This window comes from Hemicordylus capensis, chromosome 2, assembly GCF_027244095.1.
Source record: "Hemicordylus capensis ecotype Gifberg chromosome 2, rHemCap1.1.pri, whole genome shotgun sequence".
Classification (NCBI taxonomy): Eukaryota; Metazoa; Chordata; class Lepidosauria; order Squamata; family Cordylidae; genus Hemicordylus; species Hemicordylus capensis.
The window spans coordinates 130,770,947-130,792,589 of record NC_069658.1 but is presented as its reverse complement, the minus strand read 5'-3'; the positions used below and the strand labels follow the sequence as shown (position 1 = coordinate 130,792,589).

Here is a 21,643-nt window from a genome sequence, read left to right as displayed (position 1 = left end):
ATCTAAAAGTAGGGGTAAGCAGTGAGGTGGCCAAATTTGCAAATGATACCAAACTCTTTTGGGTAGTGAAATCCAAAACGGACTGTGAGGAGCTCCAAAAGGATCTCTCCAAACTGGGGGAGTGGGCAACAAAGTGGCAGATGTGGTTCAGTGTTGGCGAGTGATGCACACTGGGATGAAAAACTTCAACTTCAAGTATACGCTGATGGGATCTGAGCTGTCGGTGACTGACCAGGAGAGGGATCTCGGGGTCGTGGTGGACAGCTCGTTGAAAGTGTCGAGTCAATGTGTGGCAGCTGTGAAAAAGGCCAATTCCATGCTAGGGATCATTAGGAAGGGGATTGATAATAAAACGGCTAATATAATGCCCTTATACAAAACTATGGTGTGGCCACATCTGGAGTACTGTGTACAGTTCTGGTCACCACATCTAAAAAAGGACACTGTAGAACTGGAAAAGGTGCAGAAGAGGGCAAGCAAGATGATCAGGGGCCTAGAGCACCTTTCTTATGAGACAAAGCGACAACACCTGGGGCTATTTAGTTTAGAAAAAAGACGACTGCGGGGAGACATTATAGAGGTCTATAAAATCATGCATGGTGTGGAGAAAGTGGATAGAGAGAAATTCTTCTCCCTCTCACATAACACTAGAACCAGGGGTCATCCCATGAAATTGATTTCTGGGCAATCTAGGACCAACAAATGGAAGTACTTTTTCACACATCATCAACTTGTGGAATTCTCTGCCGTGAGATATGATGACAGCCAACAATCTGGATGGCTTTAAGAAGGGTTTGGATAACTTCATGGAGGAGAGGTCTATCAACGGCTACTAGTCGGAGGGCTGTGGGCCACCTCCAGCCTCAAAGGCAGGACGCCTCTGAGTCCCAGTTGCAGGGGAGTAACAGCAGGAGAGAAGGCATGCCCTCAACTCCTGCCTGTGGCTTCCAGCAGCATCTGGTGGGCCACTGTGTGAACAGGATGCTGGACTAGATGGGCCTTGGGCCTGATCCAGCAGGTGTGTTCTTATGTTCTCTTCCAAAGGGTCTCCTCTATAGTTAAACTTCAAAGGATGCATCTTCCTGGCATAATCTTCTCCTGATCACCCCACAGAACTGGGACTTCTGAAGGTTGGGGTGAAAAGACCTGCTTACTCAGCATGCTGGAAAGTCCCCAAAGTTTCATCTGGGTCAGGTTGGTCCCACAAGGTCAGGCTTTGGCTGCCTGGCCTCAGGAATCTCTTAGGACACATTTCTTTCCAGGAGATGAGTTCCCTTGCTTATTTGGGATGCAGAGCTTTGTTGTTCTTTCTGCCTCTGTTTTCAGCCAGTAACCTGCCATTTCCCTGACTGACCTCCTCTTTCTCTCCCTCTCCCTCTCTCTCTACACACACACACACTCAATAGCAAATGTAAACATTAGAATACTATGACATCTACGTTGAACTGTGTCATGCTTGAATAGGAATGTGCAGAATGTTTCGACGTCAAAACATTTTGACTTGAAACAGGCCGTTTCAAGTGTTTCAAGTTTTCGACCTTGAAATAAAACACTCTCTAAATAAAGAACCTGTTTCGAGCTTGGAACACAACAACTCCATTTCAGTCAAAATGTTCTGACACTTCAAGTGCTATTTTGGAGGCCTGATTTTGCCTTGCTGATTGGTTTTCTGGCATAGGCTTCCGATTGGCTTGCAATCTCCTTGCTTCATGGTTGACTTGCTATTATACAAATCGAGTGTAGTCATAGGAAACTATGTACCCATTGGTTGGGGGGAGGGAGGGGAAATACAAAAGGAGGGAATTTCAAAATGTATTCAAAGAGACGGGGAGGCAGAGAGCCCTGATTCTTATTTTGAAGAGAGGATACATCAGGAGAGGAGGAAGGTAGGTCATATTTTATTATTTTCTTTTCTCAGCACTGAGTATAATATGTTGTGCTCTTGCTGCTCTAACAATCTGGTTTTGCTGGAACTCAGATTGACAGAGGCAGAACTTGTGTGCCTTCCTTCCTTGAGATGTGGTTTGTTTTGTTTGTGAGATAGTGTTGTGGTGAGAAATGGACAGTGGCAGCTGTGTGTGTGTATGCGCGTGTGTGCGATATTTCTTGGTGATTGCTGTGATGAGCTCCAGAGACTAGTGCTTCACTCACTGCTTTTGTTTGCTCTGCAATCTGCATTGCAAGGTATAGCCAGTCAAAATGTGGCTAAAGGTGCTCCAGTTGAGCTTATGGCTATGCTTTCTGCTAACAGTGCTGCTCTGGCAGCTGTTGGAATGCTAAGAAGTAAGGAGTCATAAGTGTGTGTGTGTGTGTGTTGTGCATGTGTGTGTGTGTGTGTGTGTGTGTGTGTGTGAGAGAGAGAGAGAGAGAGAGAGAGAGAGTGTGTAACTTGTGCCAATGATGTTACTACACCTCAGGTACTGTGGTGCAGAATCTGTTTTGAGCACATCCCAATTTAGCTATCCTTTGCTAAGCCTCTAACTGGCTAGCCCTTGTCTGACTCTGTCACCTGTGCTAGGGACCCTGGTTCGAAGATTAATTTGTTTCAGTGGCACCACCCCAGATTTGGGGAAAGGGAATGACTTCTTTTAGATAGATAGATAGATAGATAGATAGATAGGGTTTTCCAGTGAATTATATTCTTAGCCAGGAAAACATGTACGGGGAAACCTTGTTATCCAGGATTCACGTTTCTGCAGTCAGAAAAAGACACCTGACCTCAGCCTACATGGGGAAAAAGAAAAAGAAAACACATTGACCTCATGAATCCGTGGGTCAGGGGTGGCTGGAAATGACCACGGCGGTCATTTCTGGCCACCATTTTGTTTCTCATAGCCTCAATATGGTTCCGTTTAATTAAAGAAAGGAAAGAACCAGCAATTTTTTGCTGATTTGTGGGCATCCTGGGGCCCTGCAGAACTCAGGGTGTGGGGAGCAGCAAAGCATGGTAAGGAGCTCCCTGTGTTTCCCCCTGAAATTGTGCCTATATTCAGCATTTTTGAGCTGTCCAGGAACCTAATCCCCACAATCCCGTAGCCCTCAATGCCTCGATATTCACGGTTTCGATATCTGCGGCTGCTGCCAGGAATGGAACCTCAGCTAACATCGAGGTCCGCCTGTATTCATGTACATGTCTTTGTGTGAATGACTGTATCTAAAAGTGATCCTGAGTACAGACCCCTCAAATGCACAGCACTGATAGGAAGTATACTGCTGTATCTGTGTTTGACATAATGTGCGAATAACTGTACCTATGTATAGATCTGTACCTGTCTACAGATCTGTGTACATTGTACGAGTGTTGAACACAATGTGTGAATAGGGCTATAATGTTTCCTCAGGAAAGAAAGTTGGAGGTTTGGAAATTTAAGAAAGTTGGAGGGAAAGTCTTCCCTCCCTTTGTTTTAGAAGACATGTAATTGTTCTCCAGAAGCACCTATAGTTCTGGTTACTAAAGAGTAAAAAGTTACTTTAAAAGTGTTTCATTTCTTAGAAACACTTTCTTGGGAAAATAGCTTGCTCGCACACAAGAGTGTTGTTGGCAGGTGTAATGTATTGATGTTTTGGTTTGGAAAGCACTATCATTTTAAATTTGAGTTAAGGAGGGAGGAACATTCAGCCAGTTGGTATACAGCGCCAGTGTGAAAGCCAGAGACATATGGTACGTATGAAACAAGAGAAGGCACTTAATTTTGCTCTTCCTACATGACCCCCCTGGAATCTGGGTTCTAGTCTCTCATAAAATATTTTATTCCCAATGAGTGCAGTTAAAATCCAGAATCAAACTGCATTTCATGAAATTAGACTGAGAACCAAGGTTATTTTAAAAATGCATGAGTGTCCTGCATAGAAAAGTCATTAAAATTACAGATGACTGCTTAGTCAATGAATAATTTATTCAACAAATAATCTTAGCCCGGAATTGTACCAAGTCTAACAGGAAGGGAACAGCCATGCTGTGATAATATTTGAGGTAAATTCAGTGACAGGAACATGTGCCTTTTGTAACTCATAATTTTGAATAACTTTTTGAAGATCTCATTTTAAAAAATAATGAGCATCAGATCTAAACTTTGAGAAGAAATCTTTAATATAATACAGACTTGGGAAGGTACAACATGAAAACCTATGTCAAGCTAAATAAGACTTCCTGATTTCTAGGCAAGGGGAAGTCCAGTGCATGCCCAGGGTTGCTATTTCAGATGTTAGTGCTCATTTTTAATTTTTTCAAATATGGAGTTGGAAGAAGCCAGGAAAAATGTATTTTAAGAGTAATTGCTGTGATTTCTTTCTTTTTAAAGATTCTTAATCATATTAGAGATATGTGTTCTTAAGAAATAATTGTGTGTCATCTAAATTGTGTGTCATCTAAATCTAAGGCCAGCGTGGTGTAGTGGTTAGAGTGCTGGACTAGGACCAGGGAGACCCGAGTTCAAATCCCCATTCAGCCATGATACTTGCTGGGTGACTCTGGGCCAGTCACTTCTCTCTCAGCCTAACCTACTTCACAGGGTTGTTGTGAGGAGAAACTTAAGTATGTAGTACGCCGCTCTGGGCTCCTTGGAGGAAGAGCAGGATATAAAATGTTGATGATGATGATGACAATAAGAATAATAAATTGCGGGGGAGGGAGGGGACAACTGCTCCATCCCTAAATGATGACCTTGAACATTTTTACATTGCAACTTCCTTTAGCTCACCTCAGACTGATGTATGTGGCAATGTCACCAAGACAACTCAGAGTGAGGTCAACTGTTTGGGGAGGGCATCACAGATCAAGCACCATGCACTCTCCGTCTAGTCCAGCATCCTGTTTCCGACATTGACCAGCTACTGGGAAGCTTTCAAGCAAGGCATGGTAATGATGGCCATCCCATGTTCTGGTACTTAAAGGCATACTGCCTCTGAACATGGAACATTCGCCACAAATCTGCCCAGTTTTTAATGAGCTATATATCCTAGTGGCTCTGATCATATCTTGTGGTAGTGAACATATGAAGGTAGAACTTGCACATTGCTTCTATTGGAAAATGTGAGAGCTATGCCCACATCTTGGGCAAACCTCTCCCCATTGGGCAGATGTGCCAATTTCTATTTTTTTATTTTTTTTTTGCTGTTTGTTATGTCCAAAGGCACCTTAAGCATCATACTAGATGGCAGTGATGTGTCCAGATCCTCTCCTCTTCTGTTATGTCTAGTGGAGCTTAGCCATGTCCTGACATCACAGCATTCCACATTTGCTTTCTGCTATCAGTGGCAGCTAATATTGTGAAGCAGGGGTGGGGAAATAAAGCACTGTAATATCAGGGCACTGATATGCTCTGCTGGATGTTATGCAGGGGACGCTATATATGTGACTGTCATTTTTGGCAGCAGCCACATGTTCAATGTCATGTCTAATTTGACGCTGTCATATTTGGAGACTGGGAGACATTTTTACAAAGTCAGATGGGCTGCTGATGGTTGTTTTTTTGTGTGTGTACACAGAAAAATAGAGGGTAGAGCAGTATCATTTTTGTCTGCTCTTTATACAAGTAGCAACAAGCTGGAGACCTAGTTGTACAATCCCACTTCCATGCAATCAGCTCATTATGGCCTGAGAGCACAGGCTAGTCCTCAGTATTTTTACCTCAGGGCAGCAGTTAGCATGTGGAAGAACTGCTCAGGAAAAGGCTCAGGGAGATGGTGAGCTGAAAAATGGAGCTCCACAAACCACATCCTACCTTCAGGCAGTATGTTCCGCACTCTTGATTTAGAATGTGCACTCTTCATGCAAGAATTCCTTCCTATCAAGAATGAACTCAGGGATTTTTAGGTGCTACTTTAACCAAACAGAAACAAATACAACTAGAGCAATACACAAATCTAAACTTATCCATCTCCAAAACCATCAGAGTTCTCCAAATCTGATCATCACATCCTTTCTCATTTAACCTGCTTCCACATATTAGTTGATTAAATATGTTACAGCAGTTCTTTGGTCTACAGATTTGCCTCATGTATGCTTATCTGAGGTAGCTCTCTAGGGTTTTTCACCAAATCCCTTCACAAAAAAATGGGACTTTAAAAAATTATTGGTTTGGAAGATTCCCCCCCACACACACCCCCGCCGGCACTTTCATGCTGGCTAAGTGCCTGCCAGTTCTGTTCCTTTGTGTAAAGCATGTAATATTTGCAAGCTTGATTAAATACTCAGTTCCTTCTGCTACAGTTGACTCAAACTGTCATCATACATTAATCAAATCAACCAGGATGTCAGATCTTGTGAAGCCAGTACAGATCCTCAGCAAGCAGGTTTGTGAACTTTGATTTGCATTCCAGCACTGGCACTGCTGCCTCTACCAGATCTTTGTATCACCAGGAGAGGCTTTGCATTGCATTGTATTATACTGCAAGGGGGTGAGGGGTTTATGAGGGGTGAGGTGGATGGGCATGCCTACTACCACCTTCTTCTTCTTCTTCCAGGGCTTAAATCTAGGAGTTGTCTTTAGGTCTAGGAGTAAATAAACATACACTGTTATTTTAATCTGTAAGCCAATGGCCATGAAAGCAATGCGGGCAAGAATAGACATCTGTGTTCAGATGCACACCCAATTTTTAACCACCCCTGATACAACTAAGGAGATCCACAGTGGAAACCTGCTTCCCAGGCTGATCTCCTTGGCTGGTCAGGGCCCTTGGCTCCATGGAGGTGTCTGTGGGGACAGCCGATTCAGCCCATTGGCTCAACTTTAATTGCCTGGCTCCAGTCCAGCAGACAGCGCTTGTGGTGGGTCTTCTTGGGCTCAGCTCCCTGACTGCCACACCACTCAAGCGGAGTGCCAAGAAGTGGCTCAGCCAAGGGGCTTCAGTGGGTCCAGATCCCATTGCTGTGGCCACTTCTTTGCCACAGCAAAATGTCTGGATCAAGCAGAGGGCAACTGCAGCAGCTGTCCAGCTTCATGATGATAGCTTTGGATGACACAGGTGAGCCTGGTTCCTCTGCCTTTGGCCAGGTTATCACTCTCAGTTAACTGCTGCAATTTAACCAGGATTGCCTAGAAATTCCAGCTTCATAACATACTTTGCGGCAGCGCACAGGACTCACTGATTACAGTTAACTCACTGATTGCAGTTAACTCTTTAACTGTAATCATGCTGGTCATGAGAACATGGCTTGCTCTATTCTATTCTATTCTATTCTATTCTATTCTATTCGTCAAATTTATACACTGCCCCAAACTTTAGTCTCTGGGTTAACAATGAATTAGGCCCCCTCCATTAAAAGAATAATGGTCGAATTTTAAAGTGTTCTAGCATCTTCTTTTTGACTATTACTGTTTGCCAACTCTTCTTGTATAGTGGGGATGCACAGTTTTGGCCATCCAGTTGTTTGTTGTTGAATTACACCCTGCTAACTGAGCCACCTAATGGCGCAGCAGGGAAGTAAATTGCCTAGGGAGCAAGAGGCTGCTTGTTCGAATCCCCACTGGTATGTTTCCCAGACTATGGGAAGGACCTATATCGGGCAGCAGCGATATAGGAAAATGCTGAAAGGTATCATCTCATACTGCGTGGGAGGAGGCAATGGTAAACCTCTCCTGTCGTCTCCCAAAGAAAACCACATGGTTCTGTGGTCACCAGGAATCAACACCGACTCAACGGCACAGCTTTACCTTTATCTGAGCAAAGATGCACCTTTCTAAAGTGGTGATTCTCTTTATTTATTGGGGGAGAGCAACTGGCCCTATCCATCCCCTGCACAGCATCCCTCCAGTGGCTGTTGCTGGTGTGTCTCATGTTCCCTTTTTTAGAATGTGAGCCCTTTGGGGACAGGGAGCCATTTTAGTTATTTAATTTATATCTATGTATTTGTCTGTCTATCTAAACCGCTTTGGGAACTTTTGTTGAAAAGTGGTATATAAATATTCATCATATTGGTACTTGTATTCAACTCATATACAACTGTGGTTGGGAATGATGAGAGTTGTAGTCCAACAACAGCTGCAGGGCCAGAGTTGTGCACCCCTGCTATGTAGCTTTTGATCTGTCAAGGCATTAGATGCCATTCTTAAAGCTAACTTTTATGGTGCTATTTTGGTCTAAAACCACTAGATGGAAGTAGAAGAACAGTATATTTCTAACACAGGCTCCTTTTCCTAAATTGTTCTTTGTAACAAATATTCTTATATGTATACTAGAGTGTCAAATGTTGTTTAAATAATATATTTTATATGAACTCGATGATTGTTAAAATTGCTGAAAATCCTTGACAACTCCCTTTTATTCCCCTCTTCAGTGGGCAATTTTTTTAAAAAAATGGATTCAAAAGATTGGTTGGGTATGAATCCTCAGGAAAGAAGAATGACTAGGCTGCTTACTTAAATGGTGACCTGAGATGATAAACCTTTTAACATTCAAGCCTCAAATAGATGGGACGTAAGAGATCTCCCAATTTTAATTTAAGCTTAAAAGCAACCATGTGGGCAGTGGGAAGGGTGCTCCCTGTTCCGATTTTCTTTGGAACAGCAATGTGGGGAAAGGGGTTGTTTAACAATTTCTCTTTGTGCCATTTTCCTAATCCAAGTCCCCCCTCCCCCACCTGAAGCTACCATTAGGCCTCAGGGTGGGAAAATACAGGCACAATACAGGACCACTTTGCCTCACATTGAACAGATGCCCACAAGCGCACCAGGTGTGTTTCTGTCATGTATCTTGTAACTATGATTAGTTACATCTTTCTTCACATTGTGTATCCATGTGTACATATGTTGAGGAGTCACAACTGGGACCACAATGTGATGTCCTGAACAACAGACCAATATATATGTAACATACAGTATAGGTTACATATGTTACCTAAGGTTCATAGTACACAGGGACACAACAAACTGGTTCATGCCGTTGTAAGAAAGTGTAGCCCAGCCCTCATAACTTTCACACTGATGTAGTCCTTCTGAAGATGCTCATGTTCTTTTATGTCTTTATTTCAGTTTGGACCCAGCCCCATATTGAAGTCTCAGGGTACAGACATGTTTCACGAGACAGCATATCAAATGATAACATTTTAAAATGTGAATGTATGACTCTAACAATACTTTTAGATAAAAAGTGCACTTGTGAATTCTGTTGTTTTCTAAAATAATTCTAATACAAAACTAGAGGGATGAAACTCCAGTGTCGTACTAGAATAAAACAGAGCTGGCACGTTAAAAATAGTACTTTTGTCCATCCTGGGTTATCCATGTGATGGCTGTCTCCTGGGCTGTTTTGAGAAATGGTATTGAAAACCCAATCATGTTCTCTCCTGCTCTAGCACAGCAGTGAACTCAATGCAGAGTGCCCAGCACTGATTCAGGAAAAACATTTGTGTGCCTTTGTTTTGGCATGGATAGCTGACTCCAACCCTGAGCCGAAGGAGCAGCTGTCACTGCTACCCAAGCACTGGGCAGTGCCTTCTAAGGCACAACAGGCTTTGTGGGACTCTAAAGCAGCTTCTCTGCTTTGTGATCAGAATTTGCTTGTCTATGTTTGAAGCAGTTGTAGGTGGTCAGGGATGCAGCTGATGAGCATCAACCCTGAGCACCAACCCTGCACAGATTTGGGCTGCAGCATGTGGCAATTTAGTCAAGCTGTAAATTAATCCCAGGGGTTTAAACTGATGTCCCTCTGTTTGCTAATTGATAGTATCATTTCGGGAAGCAAACACCATTTCCAAGCATGTTCCCCATATACCCACCCCTTAGGCATTTCATGTTATATATGAGCCCTAATTTTCTCACCTGTATCTAGCCTTAGTTTCTCAAGAAACATGTTTGCTGTTTTCTTCAAACTAAAGGGAAGACTTGAGGAGGACTATGAGCCATAGGGGGTGTGTCTGTGTGTTCATCACCTTGTTAATTTTACCTCGGGCTATGAGCAGAAAATACATTAGTTCATAGCCAGTTGGAAAGAGCTTGAGGCAAGCCTCTGTTCCTCATCACATGAATCGGGGATGCTTTCCATGAAGTTCCCTCTCTGTGCAAGGGGAAGGAGGGAATAGAGCTGCCACTGGGGGAGAACACCTTGGGGAGAAAACTTGGTTCATTCAGCAACCGACATCTGCTTGTTTGGATTCTTTTTTAAGGGACTATGAGAACAACCACATCAATTGGCCCTGAGCTCCAAATCTTCTTCATTTTACTGGTAGGTAAACGTCATTCTAGATCTTATTACAGCTCACTATAATAGCAACTCATTTTTATTACCAATACCTCTGGAAGCAGTCGTACTACAAAAACAGAGGTGATTAATACCAGAATACAATAACTTGTATTTGTAATGTAAACAGAGTGAGACACTTTATAAATAATTATAAAACACTTTGCACGTCAATGGGGAAATAACAGTGATAATTAATTGGTACAATCTAGTCAATGCAAAATATTGGTACAATCTAGTCAAAGTCCCACTTGTTGAGTGAGAAGTATCTGCTCAAATCATTCCCTCTGCCATAAATGAGACTTACAAATTCTTAACTTTGATTAGATGATACTTAAAGTAGTTATGTGGTAGTGGTGATGGTGGGAGTAATAATTAATAACATAATAGTTAATAAAATAATTAAGCATTAATAATATATGTTCAAATTAAATTTTAAAAATAGTTAATAAAATTGTTATAAAGCAAAAATAATGTACTTCTTTCAAAAACATGGTGGTAGCGATAGCAGCAGCAATAAAGATAGAAAACCAAGAGCAAATAATACATGACATATTTCAGAACTATCTACTTTTTAATATTTATAGTATAATATTGGCACACTATTATTATGACTGCTATAGTTGTTATTTTAAAAACCTAAGGAAGGCAGATGTTCCACTTGACCAGTTCAGAGAACACATTTTAAAATATTTTGATTGATTAAGGGCTGTCAAGTCGGTGTCAACTCTTAGCGACCACATAGATAGATTCTTTCCAGGATGATCTGTCTTCAGCTTGGTCTTTAAGGTCTCTCAGTGGTGTATTCATTGTTGTCATAATTGAGTCCATCCCCCTTGCTGCTGGTCATCTTCTTCTGCTCTTTCCTTCAACTTGAAAAATATACCTATACATTATATATATACTCCTAATATTAGTGAAGATGTTATAATGTAATTACCTCTTACTTTTTCTTCTTTCATGTATTAAACTGAAAATGTATTTCCTTATACCCACTTCTATTTTGGAGACTCTTCTGTTGCATTAAAATGCATTCATGTCTTCATATCCAATTCAGTCATCAGATTCTACTGTTTTCAACATGCAGTGCATCTATTAAATATCGTCTACATGATTTGGAACAATATAACACACTGAGTTAAATAGAGACAATGAAAATGCTGTTTAATATCTACATGAAACTGCTGGGAGAGGTCATCTGGGGTCTTGGACTGAGTTGTCAGCAATATGCAGATGATACTCAGCTCTATCTCTCCTTGCCACCTGATTCTAGGGAGGTGGTGGATGCCCTGAATCAGGGGCAGGAGGCCGTGATGGGTTGGATGTGTGCTAATAAACTGAAATTGAATCTGGACAAGACGGAGGTAATGTTGGTCAGTAGGAGAGCTGATAGGGATAAGGAGATTTTACCAGTTCTGGATGGGGTTGCACTCCCCTTGAAGAAGGAAGTACGCAGCTTGGACCCGGCTCTGCTTTTGGAAGCTCAAGTGGAGGCGGTGGCCAGGGGTACCTTTGCACGGCTTCGGCTAGTGCACCAGCTGCGTCCCTTTCTCGAGAAGGCAGATCTGGCCAGTTACCCATGCCTTAGGAACGTCATGGCTGGATTACTGTAACATGCTCTACGTGGGGCTGCCCTTGAAGAATATCCAGAAACTGCAGCTAGTGCAAAATGCAGCAGCTAGGGTTTTATCTGGAGCTGCCCAGTGGGATCACATCACACCCATTTTGAAAGAGCTGCACTGGCTACCAGTTTGTTTCCGGGTCCAATTCAAGGTGCTGGTTTTGACCTTTAAAGCCCTTAATGGTTTGGGGCCGGGATACCTGAGGGACCGCCTGCTCCCAAGGATGACTGCCCACTTGACGAAGTCATCTGAGGGGGCTCTGCTCCGGGTGCCAACAGTGAGGGAGGCTCGGTTGTCATGCACGCGGGACAGGGCCTTCTCTGTTGCTGCCCCCAGACTCTGGAATGCTCTCCCAGTGGCTATTTGCTCCTCGGTCTCCATCACAGCTTTTAGAAAGAGTGTAAAATCTTGGCTTTTTGCTCAGGCATTTATTTGATTCTCTGCTGCTGCTCTTTATACTCTGAATTGCATTTATGCTTTTGTTTTAAATTTTTAGTCAGATTTGTTTAATATTTTTCACTTAATATTTTAATTGTGTCTTTTTTACCAACTTGTGTTTAAATTTTTGCTGTAAACTGCCTTGGGATTGTTTTAATGAAAGGCGGTATATAAATTTAACAATCAATCAATCAATTAATCAATAGAAGCTCTGTTTCATTAGGAGCAAAATCAGTCAGAAACCCTGCAACCACTTTACATAAAAGTTGGTTAAATAAAAAGCAGTTAAATATGAGGGAGAATATTTCAGTGGTAATGCTCTGAGTTGAAAGTGGTCTTCATTTAATATTCTCAGGAAATTACCTTGTTTCAAATGCTGCAATATTGGTGAAATAAGTTCATTAATCAAGTCACATGTAAAACTCAGGATGGTTAATTGACCCCCAATGTGATGGATGAAGCAGGAATACCAGTATTATCCAGTAGAATACTCCTAGTGCCATCTTTGCCCAGAGATGTGTCGATTAGCACAGGCATGTTAAAATGTTCTGGTTTTGACTGGTCCTCTGTCTTCCCTTGTGTTGGCCATTCTTTGAACACATTAAGTCCAGGTCTCTTGGAAGGGAAGGAAGATAGTTGGGAGGGTCAAAGGAGGTACCTGCAGATACAGGATTCACTCTGCACCCCCTGGTTAGCACCAGCATGAGCTTCCTCATAGAGTTGGAAGGGACCATCTGATCAAATCTCCTGCGGAATCAGAAAATCTTGGACTAAACCATACCCAATAGATAGCTGTTCAGCTTCTGTTTGAAAAGCCTGCCACCAACCTAGATAATTGATTCCATTGTTGAACAGTTCTTACTGTTAAGAAGTTTTGCCTAACTTTCAACTGAAATCTGTCCTCTTTTAGCTTAAATATATTAGATCTAGTCCTGCTATCTGAGGCAATAGAAAATACATCCTTGCCCTCTTGCATGTGACAGCCCTTCAAGAATTTGCAGAGTACGATCATGTCACCCTTCAGTTTTCTCTTCTCCAAAATAAACATTCTCAGTTCCTTCAATCTTTCCTCATAAGGTTTGTTTCCCGAATCCTTTACCATTTTTGTTGCTCTCCTCTGAATCCATTCCAATTTGTCTACATCCTTCTTAAAGTGACCTAGAATTGGACAAAGTATTCTAGACAAGATCAAAGTAATCTGGAATAAAGTTGAAGTATAATCTTTGTATAGCCAGTCGGAGAGTGTTGGGGAAGGAGATTATTACAGTCCTGATATCACATCTGTGCAAAAACTTCCCACCAAAAATATGGGACACAATACCAAAATAACATCATCAACAACAACCACACACACACACACACACACACACACACACACACACACACATTTTGTGTGAAGTGTAGCATCCACCACCACCTGCTATGTGGAGTACTAGGGGTCAGCATAGAGTGCACCAATACCATGTGGTTTGTAAAGATGAGATGTGTTGAATCATCACCTCAAAAGTCTCCTCCCCAATCTCACCCCCCAAAAATGATGCCTTATTTTTGATGCTGTGGTTCTATCTTGGAATTTGATCCAGAATGGTAAACAAGTGCCACATATTTTTTTGAACAGAACTTAATTACAGTCGTAGACCAATATATAAGAAATACAAACAATACATCATGTAAATAAAATTTAAAAAAGAAGAGAAAATATACAAACTACTTATGAAATGCATTACTAAAGATCAGATCGAGTTTTGCAGGTTATAAAACAAAACCTGGCCACTATATTAATAATTTTTTCATCTGGGTTAAGTAATAAAAACTTCAAATAAAAATCATCAGAGTGTCCTAAAAACCTAGACAATAAGGGGGAGATTAATCTCAAGCGGGCTTCCTTTAAAAAATCACAATGTAAAATTGAATGTGTATTGGTCTCTACTTGGCCAGAACCGCAAGGGCAGAGGTGGGCAGGGAAAGGGATGCCCTTGAACCTGCCCTCTAAAACGGCAGATGGAAGGGCATCCATTAGGACTAATGTCAATGCACATCTGAATTTGGGGATAATAATAGAATATGGATAACCTGCTGGCTTGAGATTAAACCATTGTGCCCTGAGATAGATGGTCTTAGTGATAGAAGCAGCTTCCTCTTACAATCCTACATCAATGATGCGTTGTTTGATCTCCCCTTTAGCCTGGTCATTGCCCATCTGCAGCAGAACCTCTGGAGAAAACCCATAGTAAGTTAATTTATTACTAATCAATGAAAACCATTTAAACTTAAATGAATCAGTCTTAATGAGGGAATTCAAGCTTGAGCTGGAGGACATAAATTTTAACCAGAATAGGAAAATAGTTCTCCAGACTCCAGATTCCATTCATAGCAGGCCAACTTCTCTTCTCAGTACCACCGATGGAACACAACGAGGGACAGCTAATAAGGATCTCAGGAATTTAGCTTGTAAAACTTCTAAATTCGCGACGTTTTGAGGTGGACCTAATTGGGCACCATAAAGCAACTGAGAATACACTTAGGTGGTAAATAGTTTAACCGCTGCGGGGATAAAAGAAGCACCTCTCAAATGGTAAAAGGAAGTTATGCATTTTGCAGTGAGTTGAGCCGACATCAGAGAGGAATTATAATGGGCACTATGAGACCCTGAGGAGTGAAAAACAACTCCAAGGTACTTGAAAGAATTGACTTGGGCTATCTTATGGCCATTCAAGGACCAATTGTGGAGTCTAGGGCACTTCCCCCCCCCCCCAAACAGGACCTAAGACTTTATTGAAGTATGTATACATGTATATAAGAGCCTTTGTATATTTCTCTGTGGCAGACTGTTTTTGTGGCAGGATGGCATGATTTGGATAACTCTGATTATGACTGCTGGCCCCTGGAGAAACCAGATGAGTACAACATGCTGGACTGTGGCGGTGAGTGCTTCCCTCACTTTTAAAACAGGACACAGCATTTGTTGGTGCAGTAGACTGAAAAGAAATTTAAGTAATCAAGATGATTCCTAATGCATCTCCAGCTTCATACCTGACTGCAAATTCATAAGTCAGCAGTAACAAGCTCTTTCTAGGCAAATTAGATGGAGGAAAGTGACCAGAGTGATCTCAATGCTTGTTTCTTGCAGCAAACTCATAAGACATGGCCAAAATACCTGCTTCCTTAAATACCTGTGTACATGCATTTGGGAGACTGGATTGGGCCACAGCTCCCTGAGGCATGTATGTAGGTGCTGAAGAACATGTCTGTCATTCACACTTTATGAGTTTGCTGCAGGGAAAAAAACTTGCATAAAGTATGGAGCTGCCCATAGGTACTAGCAATTAATCCAGTTGAAGTGAGAGAAAAAATATTATAGTCCAGTCAAGTGTGTGTGTTTTTGTTTAGTGGCCAGTAAGTAAATAGCACTTACTCCCAATCAGTGTTCTCTCTATCTTTCCCCCCCATCTGTGTGTGGAATGAGTTTTGTTCTGGGTGGCAGTATCAAGGCAGTGTGCGCACATGTGCATTCAGAGGGGGGCCTTCCTGATTCAACCTGAGCGGGACCTACAATTAACTGAGCGGACATAAAAAAATTTGTGTGCATGTGCACATGCTCGCACCTTAGAAGGAACACTGCTCCCAATATATTTAGGCTGTAGTATTAAATTCTGCATTATTTTCAGGTTACACTGTTGCAGTCAGGCACTGCAAGTTCCAGACTAGATTGTATTCATTGGCTCTCAGGCTACAGTAATTCATAGAGCTTCTCTACTTACAATTTCATGCTTTGATCTTTCCGACCATTCAGTGACTGTAGTGATTTAACAAAAAAGCTCTTCAGTTCTTGAACAGCTCTGCCTGATGCCTTCAAAACTGAATTACGGATTGCAAATAGTATGTAGAAGACCCATGTCTTTCATCTAGCTACATTTTGTTTTTGAAAATGCGTCTTTAAAGAAAGACTCAAAATGTAGAGGGAAACATAACGAATGCAAAGCAAAATGTTTTCTTGCTATGTTAGAAAAGAATAAAACTGAAGAATATTTTGTCTGTCTATGAAAAACTAATGAGGTCAAAGCTTCAATTGAATTAACTATGGCCCAAGTCATACAAGCATCTGATAGTGACATTGCAAGTTGAGGTTTGCAGTGCAAGTTGTGATCTAAATTGCTGTTAACACCATAGGCCCTTCCAAATGGAGAAATGCTGTGTTTGAAAATTCAAGTTGTTTTCCATTGTCCACGTGGCATCTAGTTGATGTGCTTGCACATTGCCCAGTTTTGCAGCCAGTATTTCTGTGTGGTCGCTAAGAGTTGACACAGGCTTGACAGCACTTCAATCAATCAATCAATCAAACAATTAATCAATTTCTCCATCTGGAAGGTCCCGATGGAATGACCAATATTCTGAGAGTGTTCAGAGAAATCTGCTCACATCTAATCTATGGACTGATTCACACATGCATGTTCATCAGTTAATGACTACAACATCAAGTGATGCCTTGCATGTGTGAATAAGCCATCACTGATCTAACATTGTGCCTTTATGTATAATGAGAAGGGAGCATTCTCATCCCTGCAAGGATCTTGCTGGAATTTTCTTCCAGGGAGCAGGGGAAACCAGTTTGCAGATAAACACATAATTATTACAGAATGTATGAGGTCCTCAAAATTAGGTTCTACATTTCAAGAGATAACAGTTTTGTCTGTGGATGGCTGAAGGGTTTGTTAGACCCTTGGGCAGGGTACTCTCAATGGGTGCCTTTAACTTGAGTTGCTTCCACACATGCTATGTCATCTGGAACAGACATTTCCTGTTCACTCCATTAAAACCAAAACCAAAAAAACCTTTTACAGAGAATCCAGCTGATGCCATTGCCAAAGCAATGTATTCCAATGTTTCCCACATTTTCTGTCCATGGGTAGTGGGAGTTTGCTCTTATGAATGGGTGTAGATGGACTTTAATGGGGAAAAATAATATTATTTTAAGTGCCTTGTGGGCCCCTTGTTTTAATTTTGCTCCCAGATGATTGTGGAAAAGCAATGCCTCAGCAGTGTGAAGAGTCTAGTGTGAGGCAGTGTTGGAAAAGGAGTGCATATATGCTCTGAAAGTGCCTATGATATTAACGATACTTCACATTTCTGAATTGCGTTCAAGTGTTAAAAGCACTGCATCTTGTTGTTCTTTCAATAACCTGTTAAGTAAGTATTATTATCCCCATATTGTAGCTGAAGTTAAGAGGCTTGCCTAAGGCCACCAGGTGAGATCATGGCAGAGGCAAGATTTGAATTGGGGAAATGCTGATTAGTAGCTTAGTTACTTAGCTACTATGCTTGCTACACCTGCTCTCTCACCACCATCTTCTCTAGTGCTCCATGCAAAATGAGAATAGCAGCTGTGTTGGGAGTGGAGGGTCTCTTGGCTGAACTAAGGGCTTTGGCAAATGCCAAACTCACCACCCCTTGGGGCCATTCTTGTTACAGCCCATTCATATTTGATAAGGCAGTCATTTGTTTTTCTCTGCATGCATACCTGAGTCACGACAGTCAAGTGTTCTTTGATTGAATAGGGGCTACCTTCTTGCAGAATCTGGATTTTGTAAAAGTAAAGAATGCAGACTCTTGTCAATAAATAAATAAAAATAATGTTGGGTATAACTGTTTTATTGCTTGATTTCTCTGTAGTCAGGTTTAATTGTTAGCTGAAGCTAATGGTCATAACAATTTTAAGCCAAACAATGCCAACAGCAGTATCCAATCATTGTATACAGAATCTAGAATATAAAATTGTTTTGATGTAGAAAACCAATTGAGATAACAATATCATCCTTCCAACAGCAGATCATATTGGCATCTGCAAAGTCTTTCCTCCTTGATACTGCAAATGTAGGAATCCATAAGCAAAGGTGTAAATCCCCTTAGAGATACCTAAGCAAGTGTTGCTTTTGTATTTATCCCTGTCCCCCATGAATCCTTTGAGGGCAGTATCACTCACAAACAGTGGTGGACTTTCTGTGCAAGGATGCTTCAGCCCAGTAATGTCGTGTGCACACAAGTTGCACAAATGTTACAAAAGAGTAAGCCCATTGGAAATAATGGTCTCGCTCTTGTTTGATATCATTTGCTCAATTATGCGTTCGTGCAGTTTGCATGCAGACGGTGTTGTTGGACTGAGGTATCCTTGTGTGGTTTGTCAGCCACTACTTCTGTTTATTAAACTTTGGGTAGAAGACTGTACAATATTGATGCAGTTTTGATTGGTGCATATTTGACCAATATTGCTGCTTTATTTTTAGGCCTAGAGATGACTTGGGTCCAGAGACCTCCAGAAAAGATCATAAGTGGGGAGTCCTTTGATGTGATCTATGGAGTCTTTGCTTCAGATTACTTTTACCAGTATGCTGTGGAAAATGGAATCCTCTCCTATAGGTAAATTTTTGCCTTCGACCCTTCCTGCCTTTTCAAGTTTTAGAATAAGAATATGATTATTGTACTCCACTCCTCCAGACTGAGATGTTTATGTGCGTGTTTCCTTAAAAAAAATTGCAAGGAATGCCAACTGATTTCAAAGTAACCTTTTTTCTTTGAAATGATGTTTTTTTTTAAAAAAAAAGTGATGCAGCGGCTGCTAAGAAGTTCTGTGAGGAACAGGAATGCCCTCCCAATTGGAAGGATGCAAATGGAGAGAACTGCTGTGTCCATCATGCAAACATTCATTCCTGTCCTTTGGCCTTCATGGTTAGTACTGATAACTGCAAGCTTGTTTTGCTTAGCTGTGGAAAGTTAATAGGCCTTAGGACCTGGGAGACACCTGATACTAATCTCATGTATGGGAAATAGTGAAGCAGAGGCAGGACATGTATGATAGGTCAAGGTTAAGGATGAGCTATGTCCTCAATCTGCTTTGGCTGCATGCCAGAGGGGAAGTAGTGGAAGGATGCTTACAGACTCACCCTCTTTCTGAGATCTCCCTTCATTTCCTTGTGTGTCATTTTTCTTTATCAAGCTTTCTTCCTATCTCCATTGTAATGATTGCAGGCAATAGATATGTACTGAATATACATTGAAATTTCATTCAAAAGTATTATTTAAAAACAGGCAACGCTCATGAGCTCTAAGTCTGGTCATACATGTTTTTATGGCTGAGCCGGTACCTTATAAAATCATGTATGATCAGACTTAGAGCTCATTAGCTTTTGCATGTGTGTTTTATTTATATGCCACCTGACTCTAGGTAGTTCACAAAAATAAACACAAGGGGAAAAAATAAAACAAACTGCTAAAAACAGTAATTTAAAAATTTAAAACATTCAGAGATTACTAAAAGCCTGGTTTAAAAAAATGTGTCTTAAGGGCTCTTTTGAAGGCTTGCAAAGATGTTAAACCATGAATGTCTATAGGGAGCATATTCCACAGCCTAGGAACAACTGCAGAGAAGGCCTGCTCCCGAGTTATTGCTAGATGAGCCGGTGGCGGAGACGGAGACAAACCTCTCTCGATGATCTCAATGTGCAGTGGGGAAAATGCAGAAGGCGGTGCTCTCCTAGGTATAATAAAAATAGGGTTTAAATAATACTTTTGAAATTCCAATGTCACTTGTATGTTCAGTACTTGTATATTGGCTCAGCCACTCATTTTCAGCGAGCACGTGGAGGAGGCAATATGTGACTAACAAATTGACTGTCATCATGACAGTGGTGTGTATGGATATCACAAGAATTCCTCAGGGTGCAATGTACATCACTTTGTATCCCACTGTGAAAGCTTTGTCAGAGAGGGTGGGCCACCCATCATCAGGGATGGAGGGTGGATTTTGCACTCCCTGCAGGAATGCTCCCTTTACAGGCAATCATTCATTTATATATATATGAAAGCACCATGGAAGGAGGGTTAAACTTTATTCCTGCCCTGATTTCTACAGCCAGTGAAAATTAGGCCTTCATTTCTGTGCAGAGTCCTACTCTTTTATCTACATAGCCCAATCCTATCCTGATCATGCTTTTTCTTCCATGGGGCAACACCCTCCCTCAAACTGTCAAAAATCTCTGATCAGTCCAATCAAGTGGATCCAACTTGCACTTTTTCTGGTTTATACAGCAGACTCCGCTTTGCACCTTTACCCAGTGTTGCTTCCATTATCCTGTATCCACCCTCTGCCACCACTCAGCAGCTGTGAGAAAAGCCAGTTCTCCTCCTCTTCAGCACGCTGAATTTGAAAACAAGGAGTGGGGTGGATTGGAAGAGAAAGTGTGGAAGAAGGGAGCAGAGAGTTGGGGGTTGTAATTTTTATCCCCCAGTCAATTAGCAGAGCACTAAAGAAGGTACCCACTCCAGTTACAGAGTAGAATGTAGAGTTTAGTTGTTGCAGCTATTTAGAGAAGACTCGTGGAGCAGAAGGTTTCAAGTTCGCTCCCTGGCATCTCCAAGATAGGGCTGAGAGAGATTCCTGCCTGCCACCTTGGCATAGGCGGAACTTGGGGGGGCAGGCAGGGCACGTGCCCTAGGCGCCACTGAGGTGGGGGCACCATGCCAGTTCCTGCCACCCCCACCCTGCCTGTCCACCTGCCCAGCCCCAGGGCCCCTCAGCCACTTGCCTCCAGCTCCGGCCTAGGATCGGTGAGGCCTAGGATCAGAGCAGCCTGCAAACTGCAGAGCTCTTCTCTCCCCGCCTCTCAGCTGATCTGCAGGTGGGCGGGGCTTCCAGAGAGGCCTCCAAGTAGGCCTCCCTGAAGCCTGAACTCGGCAGGCCCCAAGGGAGGCAGGAAGCCAGGAAGGAGGCTGGCAGAGTTCCCTGCAGCAGACCCTCTGCCCAGACCATCCAGTACAGCCTTTGCCAGGTAGGCTGTGAATTCCTTTTTGTGGTTACCCCCCCCCCCCAATATAGGGATCTGCTTGCCATAGGGCTTTGATATGGGGGGTGGGGCAAGACTGAGAAGTCTCTGAATATTTAATTTAAAACAGACTGGGAAATGTACTGGCTTTAAGAACAAAAACTATCTAAAAAGGCCTATAGGTGGCTTGTTTCATATCAGAAAATTACAAACACTTCTGGAACAAATGTTTATTCATTCATTCATTCATTCATTCATTCATTAATGCACTTATGTTCAAGTTGTTTTGTAACCCAGAAGGTCTGAGTGAGAACTGTGAAGCATGTGTTGTGCTTTTATTTTATTTTATTTTATTTTATTTTTCTTGTGTGTGAACTGCTCTCCAATAACTTGCAGGGACTTCAGGGTAAATCTGGCCAAAATGTGAATGCAGCACCTCCATTCCAGAGGAGATGTGTGTTAAAGGGCTTTAAAAGCCTCATGTGAAAAACCTCCTGGAATCAAACTTTACTGAATTTGTTCAGAATTCTGAGAAAACAAACATAGGCTCACCCTGCATGGTTGAAAGTCTCCTTTGCTAATCTGCAG

General features: G+C 41.9%; 1 protein-coding gene across 7 annotated transcripts in view; it reads left to right on the top strand.

Annotated features, from left to right (window-relative positions):
• LOC128347892 (atrial natriuretic peptide receptor 1-like) overlaps positions 1-21,643 on the top strand; it is a 90,467-nt gene that overhangs the window by 16,670 nt on the left and 52,154 nt on the right. For 3 of the 7 annotated variants that reach the window (XM_053303158.1, XM_053303157.1, XM_053303159.1), the window contains 4 exons: positions 10,106-10,164; positions 15,067-15,163; positions 18,521-18,653; positions 18,839-18,962. In XM_053303158.1, coding sequence (XP_053159133.1) covers positions 10,111-10,164; positions 15,067-15,163; positions 18,521-18,653; positions 18,839-18,962 — 408 coding nt within the window. In that variant the 5' untranslated portion in view covers positions 10,106-10,110. Of the gene's footprint in view, positions 1-6,276; positions 6,295-10,105; positions 10,165-14,423; positions 14,470-15,066; positions 15,164-18,520; positions 18,654-18,838; positions 18,963-20,372; positions 20,546-20,931; positions 21,062-21,643 lie in introns of those variants that run through there. The other 4 variants (XM_053303161.1, XM_053303160.1, XM_053303164.1 and 1 more) reach the window with 4 other exon arrangements.